General features: G+C 39.3%; 3 protein-coding genes across 3 annotated transcripts; 2 read left to right on the plus strand and 1 right to left on the minus strand.

Annotated features, from left to right (window-relative positions):
• Positions 1–242: 242 nt before the first annotated feature.
• On the minus strand, positions 243–3,358 carry LOC119424423 (transcription factor Adf-1). The gene is made up of 2 exons (XM_037691896.1): positions 3,120–3,358; positions 243–1,063 (listed from the first exon to the last, which is right to left on the minus strand). Exons 1-2 carry the CDS (start codon positions 3,247–3,249, stop codon positions 351–353), a joined length of 843 nt encoding a protein of 280 aa, XP_037547824.1. The 5' UTR covers positions 3,250–3,358; the 3' UTR covers positions 243–350.
• Positions 3,359–6,182: 2,824 nt separating this feature from the next.
• Positions 6,183–6,911, plus strand: LOC119424840 (homeobox protein goosecoid-2). The gene is made up of 3 exons (XM_037692345.1): positions 6,183–6,399; positions 6,487–6,722; positions 6,834–6,911. The coding sequence occupies exons 1-3, from the start codon at positions 6,198–6,200 to the stop codon at positions 6,909–6,911; spliced, it is 516 nt and encodes a 171-aa protein (XP_037548273.1). The 5' UTR covers positions 6,183–6,197.
• Positions 6,912–8,139: 1,228 nt separating this feature from the next.
• ess2 (ess-2 splicing factor homolog) lies at positions 8,140–12,363 on the plus strand. Its single transcript, XM_037692693.1, has 10 exons — positions 8,140–8,514; positions 8,899–9,067; positions 9,216–9,299; positions 9,409–9,578; positions 10,323–10,440; positions 10,551–10,684; positions 10,784–10,886; positions 11,098–11,207; positions 11,308–11,423; positions 11,554–12,363. Exons 1-10 carry the CDS (start codon positions 8,368–8,370, stop codon positions 11,831–11,833), a joined length of 1,431 nt encoding a protein of 476 aa, XP_037548621.1. The 5' UTR covers positions 8,140–8,367; the 3' UTR covers positions 11,834–12,363.
• Positions 12,364–15,064: the final 2,701 nt, after the last annotated feature.

A 15,064-nucleotide genomic window follows, 5' to 3' on the forward strand; every position in this document is an offset into this window, starting at 1 on the left:
GACTTAAATATTTCTGCATGTAAGCAGATAAAAAGCTTAATTTCAGTGTTCTTCACCAGACTGTATCTTTTATTTTGCTCTGGTTTCTGTATTTCACAGGAATTCATGTAAAATACTGTAGAATAAAGAGGTAAAATGAAGGTTGGTTGTTTAAAATGGCACTTTTCTAACTGTGAATTTTCTTTACTGACAGTAAACCTTTATAAATGATGATTATAATATGTTGTTTGGTTATTTCTGCGTACATTTATTGCTTTTTTTTCTCCTGCAAAGATCTGCCACAAGTCAAAACACATGAAAAGTAGTTCCACCTCAACCATCGTCGTTTTGTGTGGGGAAAATGTTCAACATTAGTCTTTTATTCCTTGAGCTGTCCTTTTATCTTGAAATTCTGTCTGCGAAATGTTAAATTCGGCCTCATACATAATCTGCTGGATCTTCATCTTTGTCTCGCATCTCTTTTGTGGGGCGAGTCGCTTCAGGGCGGGGACGAAGCTCAGCAAGAAGAGTTCATCTTCGTCTCGAGGCCTGGAGGCAAACGAGCCGCCGTTGTCTTTGAGCAGCCATTTAGTGGGCGAGTGTGCGCTTTGAGGGTAGGACGGGGATGATGGCTCTGACACAATCTTGCGTTTCTGTCCGGTACTGCTGGTGGGGATTACCTGAGGGCCTGGTGGCGTCCTGGCCACAGCAGCCAGCTGAGCCACCTGCGTGTCCTGGGACAGAGCAGGAAGCTGCGTTACAAAGGCCAGATGGGCCTTTTGCTCAGACTGACTCACTTGGACCTTTGAGGCGTTCAGAGGCGTCTTGACGGAGTCCGACAAAGTGGTTTCCTCTTCTGCACTCCCAGTTACGTTGTTGGGATTTTCATGGTCCTCGTCAGCGTTGCTGGAAACGTCTGTCACGCCAAACCTTGATCCAGTGAAGGGGGCGATAAAGTTCATAAGCTGACGGTATTTCCACTTGCTATGTACAAACTCTCCCTGCTTCTTGCTTTTAATCTCCATCCGCACTTCTTTCAGATATCGGTCTCGTAGGTTTTTCCATCTTCTTTTGCACACCTCGGCTTGAAAAGAAAAGATGTCAGAGTAAAAAGTCACGATGCACAAAATGGGATCTTATTGAAAATCAAACTGAAGCAGCGAGCAACACTTATTCACTGAAACATTTTTAAACGTGTTCAAAATAATAAGGTTAATTGCTGCACAGATTATTGACCTACAAAAAATAACTTGTTAAATAAAAATGTAGGCAAGTTTGGATTTGTTTCTTAAAAGCATCAAGGGATGCATATTATGTACCGTATTTTCCACCTTACACGTTGCACCGCCCTATAAGTCGCATCAGTCCAAATGGGTCTAACAAAGTGGAAAAATCCATAAAAAAGTCGCATTTATTACGCGTCAACGCTGACAACTTGGAAACGTGGGCCGGTGTTGTGCCAAAAATCAAATGGCGGCCGTGGGAATGTGCACGGGAGGACTTTAACAAGAATTTATCAAGATTAACACTTAAAAACAATTATTTGTTTACTCGAAATTATAGTAAAAGCGTGTCTCAGTCTAACTTTTGCTTAAGAAATGCACTTTGACGGTCAAATCAGCTGCATTTTCAAAAGTCCTTGGTGCTCTGGGAGCACGCTATGAGGGAGGTAATTAGGAAGGAGGAACGCTGCGCATTTCTTTGAAATTTAACCAGATAAGCACCTAAAACAATTATTTGTTTGCTCAACATTATAGCAAAGGTGTGGCTCAGTTGAACTTTTACTTAATAAATGCACTTCAATGGTCAAATTTGCTGCATTTCGCCGGGGCGGCGCAGCAAAATGAAGCGGATTTGACGGTTGCTCCAGGCGAGCTGGACGAAGATGGCAGGCTAAGGCAAGCCAATTGTGTCATTAATGGCCATGTTTACCTATTACATGACACAACAGCATGCTATACCAGTGCCACCTTGCGGCAGAAAATGGTACTGTTCAGTATTTTCAGTCAGAATGAATGAAAACAGTCATATCTCAGTCAAAAGTTGGTTTATAAATACGGGAAAAAAATCCATAAATACTTTGCTTCGGCCTATAAGTCGCAGACTCGCAGAGAAGGTAAATTATGCAACAAAAAAAAGTGACTAATAGGCTGAAAAATATGGCATTTCTTTAGGCAGTGAGCAACATATTTTTTTATGTGGTATTTAAATTAATTTTTGCATCATTTCATTGTTGTATAGTCCTAAACGCTAACAAATAAACAGAGTTGGGAAGTGTAATTGTAAAAATGCAGCTCCCAGAAAGGAAAAGGCAGGTAAAGAAAATGGATGTTTGAATTGAAAAGTTTTTTGTATTTATGTATAAATACATTTAAAAAGTCCACTCTGCTGTTAAACAATGTACTAGTTTGCCACTAAAGTTTAAATTTAAACTATTTATGGGAAATTGCACACATACTATACGTTTAATAGTTTTAATATGGTGCAAGTCAGGGAAGAATGAAAGAACAGCAACACTAGTGGAGGCTAAAGGTCTTTTTTTTTAAATAATGGATTAATCAATACAGAAGATAGTCAAACAAATGTGCAAAGAGTAAATAAATTTTGTTGTGAACAGCTTAATTTTCTGCTCTGCTGATGTTACCCTGGTAATGTGCAAAACTATTTTAAACTACGTTTTTATACTAAACTTTAAATATAATGTTTTCTTCAGTCTAGTTGTGGCCAAGCGGCAGGACTTCTTGGTCTCACATGAGGCTGGGGGGCTCCTTCCTCTCGTTCTGCCATGTTTTATCCTAAAATCCGTGGCCCACCTTAACGAAGCTTTAGCTGGGTCTCCGCAGCCGCAGTCCGTGAAGCAGAGCACGTTCTCCGCCGTTAGCTTCGCGGTAGCGTCGCGTGTCGTTCATTCTGCGCGAGGCGGCCTTCGTCGCTAGCTACCGCTAGCACGGTGCGCGCGCGGCCGCATTTGCATTTACGGCATCAGGATGTTGAAAAGCACAAATAACTTAAAAAATACCGCAAATCTCCATGTTGTATTTTGGAGTGTTGCGACCTTTCGTTGTGCTATTAATTAGCTGGTGAAGCCAAAAGCTGCTAAGCATATAGCTCCGTAAAGTTGTGCTAAACAAGGTACTCACATGGGAGTCCCAGCGCGAGACTGATGCTTCTCCAAGCGCTCGCCCGAATTTCCGTACAACGATAATTCGGCTGAGTGACATTGTAAAGCTCTGAGTAGTTAAATACAGCCAGTATTAACTTATCGTCCATCTTGCCCCTTGTGTTTAGTGTTTCTGCGTGTTGCGCGGACGCGGAAGCGGCTCCCGCCTTTTCCGCCCAGGCAGCTGCTGCTGGCGGCGGGCTGCGTGCCGCGCATGTCACTCCGGAGTTGGACACCAGGGGGCGCACTAATCATCATTCTTCAAGTCCTCTTCTTCTCTATCCACAACCACAACACCCCCATAAAGCCATACGAGTGTCTATATTTTCTTACTATTTATTCAGCACACAGTAAATTTGGTAACAAAAACAAAATACTTCTTTTTTATTTACCCTTTATTTATACAGGTAGTCTCATTGAGCCACGAGAACTCGAAGAGAGACCTGTTTAGAGAGCATATGGGGGTTAAGGACCTTGCTCATGGGCCCAGGGTGGGGTGAATTAGGATGGGGGCAGGTGTGGGTGCTTCACCTACCCCACCCACATTTATTTTAATTTTTTTGTGTTGTCGGTACCGGGGCGTGAACCAAGGATCTTCCGATCACAGCCCCACCTTCTCTAGCCTCTGCACCACCACTCCCCCTAATTCTTGACCAAGACTTGGGTTAAAACAAGATTAACTCAATCCCAAATGTCATCATGTCCCAAAAAAGAGTTAGAAAAAAACAAATATTGCATTGAGAAATATTTTGCTCAAAGCCAGTTTACAGTTTATGCAGTCACGGTTTAGTTTTCTTGTTTTTTCTCACATGTAACTGTTATTGTCTTATCATGAATCCTGTGTTTTGCTGCACGTGTTAGGAGATTCTCTGCATTTCCAGTTTTCACAATATTAATCCTTATAGTGTGTCTCGCGGCAGAGACGTTGAGTGTTTTCATGCATGAGTAGTCTTGTGCCATTAGCAGTTCAGTGCTCCGTTATCAGCAGTCAGTGTGTGGGTGTATTTCAGACCTTGTTCCTGCTGTCTGAATGGCTGAGGATTGATTTGTGTCAAATGTTATTCTATTTTCTTCCTCCCACTACCTTTCTGTTTGAATAACCCTTTGAAACGAAGGACATTTAAGTCAGTGCATGCTAGCAGAGTGGTGCAATTTATTTCCGTTTCTCTGATTCGCCTGCAGACCTACTAAAATAGGTTGACTAAAACTGTTTTTGTGCATGGGATTTTTTTTAATTAGCATCCACAGAGGAAACAGGGAGACAACTAGCCAAGCAAACAGTATACTAACAACTTCCATATTAAACTAGAGGGGGAACATTCAACCTGCTATCGGCACACAGTTCAAAAGCCTGCCTCTCTGATGGTATGAGGGTGCATTAGTGGCTATTGCATGAGCAGCTTACATGTCTGGAAAGGTACCGTCAAAACAGAAAAGTAAGCACATGTCTTGGAACAAGTGCTCCCATCTAGACGTTTTTTAAGGCCTTGCATATTTCAGCAACACAATAAGTAGAATATTCCAGATGCTGAACCTCAGTTGGAACTGTTTGATGTATCATGAAGCAAAACATCCAGTAAATAAGACCCAGGACTGTTTAACAACTGGAGTCCTACATCAGACAAGAATGGGACATAAACTCCAGCAGCTGGCTGTTCTCTAGATGTTTAGGGGATGCTTCACGGTGGTAAACATGGACCGCTCCAATTTTTTTAAATTTTGTTTTTAGATCAGTTGCTGCAATCAAATTCAAAATGACATTTTCTTAGTTTAAACATTTGATACATTTATTATGTTTGGCATTGAATAAAATCTGGGTTTATGAATTTTGCATATCATTTCATTCTGTTATTAACGTCGCGACTTTTTCAAAACGTACTGTTGAACAGCGATCGTTCCTTTCACTTGACTTACTGTGCCAAACATTTCTTACAACAACAACAACAGCACAAACCTTTATAATTCTCATCTTCAGTAATGAATTTTTGAACTGTTTGAACCTACATGGATGTGCTACAATGCCTTCTATTAAGAGCCACAAAAACGGCAGATAACAATCTCACATGCTGCTCGAACTATACATCAACAATCTCGGATGCTATTAAACCAAAGTGAAAAGGATGGGAAGGTGTTTATTGTTATCTGTTTCCAAAAGCCCTTATAACAGAGGGGGGGCTTAAGACAGATTGTAGAAATCCCTTAATTCCATGAAAAAAAACAAAAAAAAACAAGGTGCATTGCCTTGTATGAAATCACAGGATTTGCTGGGAGCGAGATGAATTTAACCTGTAATAGCTTCACCTCACTGTGCGCATTGTCAGAGCAGTCAAACTGAAAGGACTGCAGCACACAGATAAGACACAGGATGCATGATTGTGAATACAAATCATGTGGATGGATGTATTGAATTAACTCCTCCTGCGTATTAATCTATATTTAGTGAAATTCTATCAGCGTCCCTACATTTAACTGACTGAGGTGTCCGTTCAGCTGGAAGGACTGTGTGCGTGGTGTTATGATCTGAATCAATTTCCACCAATTTACACAAAATCACTTTGAAGTTAAAGCTCAACAGAGAGGGGACGTTCTAAAATTAATTTAAAGACTAATCCTTAAATTCGCAGAGTCTTGGGCCGCACCAGAGATGTTCATCTTTAAGTCCAGGTTTCTAATACCAAGCAATCTCCTTTTCTCTAAAACCTCAACAATGAGGATCTTAGGGAGCTCTCCACTTTTCATTTTATGCAGTGAAATCTGATTTTTCTCGAAGAAAAGGAACGAGGCAAGATTAACCGAATCTGCCGTCCTCCCTAACCTCTTCACAAAACTGCCCAGATTAGCTAGGAATTAAGTTTCAACCGTTTTATGTGTCTGGTCCACAGGGGGATTATGGTTTTACTTCATCTTTTTTTCTTTCCTCCCCCTTTTTGGGCCTATAAGGGCTCGAGTCCCCGCTGAATAAAGAGGGGGAAAGGCAGCAACTGAGGCTGGAGTATCCTAAAGTGTTGCATGTTTCCAGCCTGATCTCTGCTTCTGCTTTCTTGGAATTTTCTTGGAAATGGACGGCCTTATCAAGACGGAGAAGAAGTTGTCGTTCACAATTGAAAACATTCTGAGCAAGTATCCGAGCAGCAGCGTGGAAAAACAGTCCTGTGGAACAAGTGGGTTTAAGGAGACCAAGTCTGTGCATCACACCTGCCTGTGCTGCTGTTACTGCTCCCATTGTGCCGACATTTTCCACCCTGATTTCATTCATGAAGGTAGGACCACCTCCCTCTGCTCAAATTGATCTTATCTTTTATTGTGTTTTTATTTGTTTACTCCTAAAGTCTTCATTGTTCTTGCAGCCTGCCAGTTTGGATGGAGCTCAGCGATGCTCTCAGAGTCCTGCAGGCTGGGAGACGCTCACAAGGAGGAGCAGGCGTCCGGTCAGGTGCAGAGGAGAACCAGACGTCACCGCACGATATTCACCGAGGAACAGCTGGACGCGCTGGAGGAGCTGTTTCTGCAGAATCAGTATCCAGATGTGAACACGAGAGAGAAGCTTGCACAGCGCACTCACCTGAGAGAAGAAAGAGTAGAAGTAAGACTGCATTTAGTTTAAACGAGACTTTCATTGTGAATATGTGTTGCCAGATCATGTGAATGGAAAGAAACGACCGGGTAACACGTCGACTTCCATTTCCCATCACAGGTTTGGTTTAAAAACCGAAGAGCGAAGTGGAGACGTCAGAAAAGATTTTCATTCGTTGTGGGAACTACAGAAAACTAACGTGTTTGACTGAAATATCTGACAAATAAATTGTGTTTTAGACAACTAGAAAAAAAAAAAGTAAACAAACATCTTTTTGTTCCAGTTTAATCAAATAGATTGTTGATAGCCAGACTGGTTGATTACATGCAATGACATCAAAAACTAAATGTCACGTGTTTGTGGTTTTGCTTTTACACAAGATGTACAAAAAATGAATAAATATAGATTTTTTTTTTAAAGAACAACTTTCTTACAAGACCTTTGTTCATGCTGTTACAATTTAAAAGTTGATCATGTTGAAAGCTCAGAGTTACATGTTTTAGTTTTACTTAATAAACATTTTTTTAATCTCAGATTCAACATAAATTTTATACAGTTACAGTAATTTTATAGTATCTGACATCAGTATTGTTTTATAAAGTAGTTCACAAGACATATGATAGTTATTCTGCTTTTCAGGCTAATGTCAGCAGCAAATTTGGATTTGTTTCCTTTATGATTAATTTAAATATTAGCCAAATCTTTAATAGCCGAGCCTTGGTAGTTTCTTTACTCTTACAAATGATTTAAGGTTGTTTTTTTGTTGTTGTTGTTTTTTAACTTAATTTACATGAAATATAAAAGGTACAAAAAACAAACAAAAAATAAACAAATAAAACACCACATGATTCTTGCATATTTTGCATTTTCTTTTCAATGTGCAAGTTAGACCTAACTTATTAGAACATTGTATATCTGCATCCTATAACTGTATGAACAACAGTAAAAATAAGTAGCAAGTGGTTTTATTTTATTTATATTTTTATTTTTACAATTTGTACCTAAGAATCATTAGTAGAATTTACCTCATTAAAAATGTTCCTGTTGAAAGCCACTACCTAAGTTTGTTTTTCTTTGTTTATTTAATCTAAATCATGTTTTTGACTAAATGGTTGTAATGAAAGTTTTTTAATCATTTTGAATAAATTATATTGTTAAACATTATATTGCCTTAACTTAATTAAAAAAAATCCTGCTTGCCATTTAATTATTGTGAAAATTCAGTCCTGTAAATTAATCTCACATGAGAATAAATAAATAAATACTATTCATTCATTCATTTATTTATTTATTTTCGTCTTTTCATGAGATGGTCTTTTTTCTTTTATTCTGAAATAATAACAGGGGAAACGTAGCGACGCTGTCAACTTTTATACTGAAAATTTCTTCAGAAGGCGTTGGCTTCCGGTCACGTACCATCAGACGTTGCGTAACTACGTTTTGTGTACGGTAGCATTTTAGCTAAAAGTTAGCTTCAAGGTGGCGAATGTCCTGCTATTCTAAATTTGTAACACTTTCTAACATTCACTAATATTTTTTAGGCGTTTTCAAACTTAAACATTTGTGGTTTGTTTTTATTTATTAGTTCATCTTACAGTTTTTGGTTCGCTTGTTGTCTTTTGGCTAAGAGGCTAACAACAGCCCCCACACTGTCATGGAGGGTAACGGGAGAGTGAGGGAAGCGTTGTCCGGGCCTCTCGTACCTTCAGCGGTCACAATGCCGGTGGCTCTCCATCCTCCAGAGGACAAGGAGAAAGGAAGGTTAAAGAGAAAAATCCTCGACGAAGAAGAGTACATCGAGGTGAGACGAAACAAAATGGGAGTAAAAGTATTGTTTCGCTGGGTCAAATATAAACAACTGCTTTTTTTATGTCCACTGTTTGGAAAATGATAAGGACTCACAGTTTTTTTTACCTTAGTCACTTGATAATACAGATCCTGGTGAGGGTTAAATCCAAGATAATGCCTGTAAAATCATAAAACATCATGATATGGCATTAAATTGTTTTCAATAATAGTAAATGTATGATTTTCATATGATTGCTACAACAAGTGATAGGCCACATTAAGCAATCCATCTGGTTCACTTTGTAAAAGTGTCTTCTATTATCATGAAATAAATGCTTCATCATATTTCATCCGCGATTACTAAATTCTGTTTTGTGCACATGGCTGTTTTTGACAGAGTTTGGAGAAAATCATCCAGAGGGACTTTTTTCCAGATGTTACAAAATTGCAAGCGCAGAAGGACTACCTTGAAGCAGAGGAAAGTGGAGACCTGGAGAGAATGAGGCAGATATCAATCCGATATGGATCATCTTTGACCAAATCCACCCCACAAACCTCTGCACCTTGTGAGTAGAAAGCTCATTAGTAAGAAACAGGATGTTTGGTTGTACGCCTTTCTTGTTAAATCAATAAAATATATATTTTTTGTTTATTTCTTCAGTCTAGTATAAAAATATGTTGAAGTTCTTATTAAAGTTATTTTCTGTTTGTAAGATGTGACTCCTGCCAGCTTTGAGACACCAGTGGGCCACTCAGGATCTCCGTCCTCCACGTACCATAGTAAAAGTTCAGATGTTGGTATGTTACGTTTAAATCATTTCCTTTACTGTACGCTTTCTCCTTAGCTGATGGTTTTACATGTTGAGTAGTTATTTATTCGTCTTTATTAACTTTGTTTTCTCCTTAGAAAATAAAGATAATGACACAGAAGAGAAAAAGCTTCCCAGTTTGGATCGTTTTCTTGCTAAAAATACCAGCGAGGATAATGCATCATTTGAGCAGATCATGGATCTGGCAGAAGACAAGGAGAAATTGAGGCATGCGTGGTTATATGAAGCAGAAGCTGAATTTAAACAGGTTGGTCTGCGCAGGTCATATTTGGTCATTTTTAATAAACTAAATGCTTGAACTACAGCTGTGCTGTTATGCATCATATGTGTAAAAATATTAAAGTTGGAAGAAATATTAAATTACAGTAAGTTGAATTGAATTCATTGATAGTTTTCCATTCAAACAGCACTGTTACTTTGGCAGTGGTATGTACTAGATTCAGGTGGGATCTAGTTTTGAGAACAAAACAAAAAAAAAACTTAAAGGTAACTGGGAAAGCCTAGTTTCAGTAAATAGCGTGTGATTTATTTTATGTATAATTAGTCTTATTGATTTGTGGCATACTGCTGCATCAAAATGCTTTTTTTTTAACTTAATCATTATAAGTGGAACGTTCATGTTCTATGCCATAGTTGTTTTATAGTTGGCTTTTAATGACAAACGTGTCTGAACTTATAACACACTATGGATGTTTTATCTAATTTTTATTAGATAAGTAAACAAACATAAATTGTAAATAGTTCTGTGGAGCGAAATAAAAATGTGGAACTCCTTTGATAAACTTTTGGTGGCTGTAGTTTAAGCATGTGCCATGATTTAAACATGACTCTGCAGCGTATCATCATATCGGGAAGATAAATGAAACATCTTGTTTAAATAAAATGTTGCCATTGTAAAAAGAAAATTGCTGAAGGTTTGAATACTGTATTGTGTAAATGTAATCCTTGGCTGTAAGAACAGTATCAAAAATCATCCTGTATTTGTTTTCAGCGCCATGAAGAGAACCTCGCCTTACCGTCAGCAGAGAAAGCTGCTCTTGAATGTGTCAAAGCTGGACTGGAGACTTGGGAGTACAAGGCAAAGAACGCCTTGATGTATTATCCAGAAGGTGTGGCGATCAGACAGACAGCTCTGTTTTCCTTATACATTTTCATCAAAACACAAAATTCAACTCCGCTGCTATAAATTCTTTTTCTTTTTTTAAAATATCTTTTCCAGGTGTGAAAGACGATGATGCTGTGTTTGTCAAGCCAAGGGAAGTAATTCACAAGAACACGCGATTTGTTGGAGATCCATTCAGCAAAGCTCTTAACAAAAGTCAGATTCAACAAGCTGCGGCCCTCAATGCACAGGTACACTTAAGTGTTGTTTAAAATACTGCATATTCTATATTTGTGAATTAATTGTCCATTAGCTGAAAACATGATTGATGTTTATCTTTTTGTTTGTAGTTTAAACAGGGCAAAGTGGGGCCTGATGGGAAAGAGCTCATACCGCATGAATCCCCAAAAGTAAATGGCTACGGTTATGAAAGGACTCCTTCCCCTGCACCAGGTGGGGCTTTAACTGAACTGATGCACAACTCATTATTGAGCTGATACAGGTTTTTCATGCCTTGGGGACACTTTAATATCTTAAATTACTGCTACAATGAGCCACTCTTTTAGACTGCTTGTTGTATGAAAGACAATACATTCAGACAGTGTTTATATTCATGTCATGGCCTCATTTGGAGTGTTTTGCTAAAAAAATCTGTTCCTCTTAGGTGTTTCTGAGTCACCTCTGATGACCTGGGGTGAGATTGAGAGCACACCTTTTCGTCTGGATGGATCAGACACCCCGTACGTTGAGAGGAACCACGGCCCATCGTTCAAGGTGGTTACTATTTACTGATGGACCTTTTTTTGTTTTTTTAATCATTCAGTGCTTTCTGTTAAAGTTGTAATATATTGACATTATTTGTTGTTTTTAAAAGATACCAGAGCCAGGAAGACGAGAGCGGTTGGGCTTGAAGATGGCTAACGAAGCTGCTGCTAAAAACCGTGCAAAGAAACAGGAAGCGTTAAGAAAAGTTACGGAAAACCTCGCCAGGTGATTAAACTTAACCGTCTCGTCTCGATTAGATCTTATAGCAGTTCAAGACACTTGTTAGATTGTTTCCTGTTGGTGCATTAGTGCTGAAAAAGCCACTACGAGCTAACACTCGATTTCTGTGTTCCAGTCTCACACCAAAAGGTCTGAGCCCGGCTCTCACCCCTGCCCTGCAGCGGCTTGTAAATCGGACATCCAGCAAATACACCGACAAAGCACTGCGGGCGAGTTACACCCCTTCACCCTCACACAGAGTCACTCCCTGCAAGACTCCCTTCAACGGACCCGCCACTCCGACTGGAACACCAACGCCAAACAAAGCCAAGACCCCGAGTGCTCAGGACCTCACGTCGCTCACAGACAATCTGCTGCAGCTTCCCAAGAGACGGAAGGCCTCCGACTTTTTCTAGAAGGAGCCACTCTGCTCAGATTGTGTAGAGAAAAAGACTCATTGTAATGTGGGGGAGCTGTTATGACTTTCAAACAGGTTTTTCAAAATAAGAGCACATCTTTGCTGTAGATGGTGATTAAAAATATGTACAGTGGATTAAATGCTTTTTATTTTTTGTTACATTTTATTTATAAGCTTTACTGTGAAATACATTCTAATCCTCAATCTTTGGGTTATTTGGATTTCTGTTAATGTATGTTTTCTGAGAATAACAAAAACACCTCGGATCCTAAGATGAAGCTCTGTTCCACGTTTGTCTTTAGAACTAATTAATTGGATGACACAGTTTTAAATTTCAAAAAACAAGCACACGACCTGCAGTAACCCCATTAGTGGAAAAATGTTTGTTCAGTATTTTCTTCTGTTACAATAGAAAACCTCAGCTGAGCTTTTATAGGAAACATTCGATCACTAAATAATTTGAGCTCAATGATACCCGGAAAAAAGCTATAATTTAGTTTATAGTCAGATGCCATACCCTTTGTTTCTGGAAATACCACGACGTACTGCTGTCTGTTTTCTAAATTGTTTGTAATATCTTTAAATTTTTACTCATAATCTGTGTTGAAGCTGCAGATTTACACCTTCACCCCTCCAGAGTGGACAGTGTTTCCTCAGCAGGGATTCCCTCCAGGATTAAATCAGAGTTTAATTTTTACTCGGGTGCGTTGCATGTTTAGTGTTTAAATCGGTTCAGTGCTAAAATCAATTGCATTTTGAAGAACTTCTTTCATATCTATATTATCACTTCCCTTTGCAAAGTAACAGCAAACATAAAACTAAAAGTTGAACTTAACTTTTAAAATAAAAATTTTTCTCACTCATTGTGATGTTTAACAAACATTTTTGTCTTTAATTGCTATATTCTCACTATAGCCTCTAAAATCTGCAGTTTAAACTGGATTTTTAGACATGACCTTTTAACAAGACTGTTTTTTAATATATGTAAGCCATTTTATTGTATAATAAAGAACAAATGTCAACATTATAAAACTTTCTTGGATAGGTGTCCATTGAACTTGCCTGCAACAAAGTTTCAAGATAAGAGTGCTGACTTCCTAGAAATAACTAGTTATATATTTTTATTAAATGATTTAGTTACATATAAACAAATAAAATGAGTTGCGGGTGGATAATTTTAGTTTTTGGTAAGAGTGGTTAGATCGATTTATAATGAAAATTACTGTGAAACAAACAAAATTAAATCAAAACTTTTTTCTCGCACCTGCAAGTAGCTTAATATAAAGAGTGAGAACATTTGTGTGCTATTATGTTAAAAGTTTAAGGCCAAAAGAGAAAATAAAAATATATATGTAAAAGAAAAAAAAAAACAGTTTTTAGTTTGTTATTTTGGGGAAAACTAATTTAGGAAATATGAAATCCTGACAAATTAGGGAAGAAACAAAAAGTGTTTGATAATTATAAACATACATGAGAATAACACATGATCAGATACACTGAATAAAACATTAAACAAAACATGAGATTAATATTTAATGATTGCTTGATTGATAATTTATAGGATTCAGACTAAATAAATACATTTGTTACAATTCTTAGCAGTGAACTAGTGCTGAGCAGCTGTCTAGTTTGGGTCATTATAAACCCAATGTATCAGGATCAGCTCTGTGAGGTGCTGGCAGACATCTTTAACACCTCACTTACCCTGGAGACAGTTCCCACCTGCCTGAAGACTGCCACCATCATCCCAGTCCCAAAAAGCTCTACAGTGACTGGTCTGAATGACTATCGGCCAGTGGCCCTCACCCCGATAGTCGCTAAATGCTTCGAAAAACTGGTCATGACTCACATCAAAACAACCATCAACATCAACGAGGACCCTCATCAGTACGCATACCGTGAGAACCGATCAACAGAGGATGCAATCTCCTCTGTGGTCCACACTGCGCTCAACCACCTGGAGCAGAAAAACTCTTACGTCCGTATGCTCTTTGTGGACTTCACATCCGCCTTCAACACCATGATCCCCCAAACCCTGATGGACAAACTATCCACACTAGGACTAAGCCCCTCCATCTGCAACTGGGTACTAGACTTTTTAACAAACAGACCACAGTTAGTGAGGATCCACAACCTCTCCTCCTCCACCATAACCCTCAGCACTGGCTCTCCTCAGGGATGTGTGTTGAGCCCCCTCCTGTTTACTCTGCTCACGTATGATTGTGCAGCTACCCATCCAGGCTGTCACATTGTAAAGTTTGCAGATGATACAGCGGTGGTGGGATGCATCACAAACAATGATGAGTCCAGCTACAGGCAAGAGGTGGAACACCTGGAGAGCTGGTGCAAAGAGAATAACCTTCACATCAATGTGAAGAAGACAAAGGAGATGATTGTGGACTTCAGAAGGAACAAAAACATCTACACCCCCCTGAACATAAGAGGATCTGCGGTGGAAGTGGTCTCCAGCTACAAGTACTTGGGTGTACACATGAATGACAACCTCAGCTGGAGCAACAACACCACCAGCCTGATCAAGAAAGCTCATCAGAGACTCTACTTCCTCAGACGGCTGAGGCGAGCTGGTCTGGGAAGCTCAGTCCTCACCTCCTTCTACAGGTGTGCAGTGGAGAGCATCCTGTGCTCGAGCATCAATGTGTGGCATGGAGGCTGCACAGCTGCAGAAAGAAAAGCTTTGCAGAGAGTGGTGAAGGCTGCACAGAAATCTGTTGGAATCAGTCTCCCCACCATCACAGACATCTACACCTCCAGATGCAGGAAGAGGGCCACCTGCATCATGAAGGACCCCACCCACCCAGCACACACACTTTTTGCCCCACTCCCCTCAGGAAGGAGGTTAAGGAGCATTAAGTGTAGAACCACTAGACTGAGGAACAGCTTCTACCCTGAGGCTGTTAGACTCATGAATCTCTAACTAGAATAATCACTGTGAAAAACCATATCATGTTGCTGCTGATCTGTTTCATGTTGCTGCTGATCTGTTTCAATGTTGATGTGTTCATGCGTGCACATCTGCTCACAGACTCATGTTCATGTTTGTGCTGATGTTCAATGTTTTATGTTATGAGTGCTTAGTGTATATTTAGTTGATGTTTTTCTTAGTTCATATCTTAGATGTTATTACTGTTTTTCTTATACATTTTATTGTTGGATGTAACTGGGACCCTGTGTACATAATTTCGCTCCACCACATGTACCACATGAGGTG

This window comes from Nematolebias whitei, chromosome 18 (genome assembly GCF_014905685.2).
Source record: "Nematolebias whitei isolate Nwh7 chromosome 18, NemWhi1, whole genome shotgun sequence".
In the NCBI taxonomy this organism is placed as follows: Eukaryota; Metazoa; Chordata; class Actinopteri; order Cyprinodontiformes; family Rivulidae; genus Nematolebias; species Nematolebias whitei.

What these genes read in the sequence shown, in the direction of transcription:
- LOC119424840 (XM_037692345.1), top strand. Translation starts at nt 6,198, where the DNA reads ATGGACGGCCTTATCAAGACGGAGAAGAAGTTGTCGTTCACAATTGAA. An exon ending in CCCTGATTTCATTCATGAAG is followed by an intron (nt 6,400 to 6,486) that starts GTAGGACCACCT and finishes TTGTTCTTGCAG; the next exon opens with CCTGCCAGTTTGGATGGAGC. An exon ending in TGAGAGAAGAAAGAGTAGAA is followed by an intron (nt 6,723 to 6,833) that starts GTAAGACTGCAT and finishes TTCCCATCACAG; the next exon opens with GTTTGGTTTAAAAACCGAAG.
- LOC119424423 (XM_037691896.1), bottom strand. Translation starts at nt 3,249, where the DNA reads ATGGACGATAAGTTAATACTGGCTGTATTTAACTACTCAGAGCTTTAC. An exon ending in TCTCGCGCTGGGACTCCCAT is followed by an intron (nt 1,064 to 3,119) that starts GTGAGTACCTTG and finishes TTTCTTTTCAAG; the next exon opens with CCGAGGTGTGCAAAAGAAGA.
- ess2 (XM_037692693.1), top strand. Translation starts at nt 8,368, where the DNA reads ATGGAGGGTAACGGGAGAGTGAGGGAAGCGTTGTCCGGGCCTCTCGTA. An exon ending in TAGTAAAAGTTCAGATGTTG is followed by an intron (nt 9,300 to 9,408) that starts GTATGTTACGTT and finishes TTTTCTCCTTAG; the next exon opens with AAAATAAAGATAATGACACA. An exon ending in GTTACGGAAAACCTCGCCAG is followed by an intron (nt 11,424 to 11,553) that starts GTGATTAAACTT and finishes TCTGTGTTCCAG; the next exon opens with TCTCACACCAAAAGGTCTGA.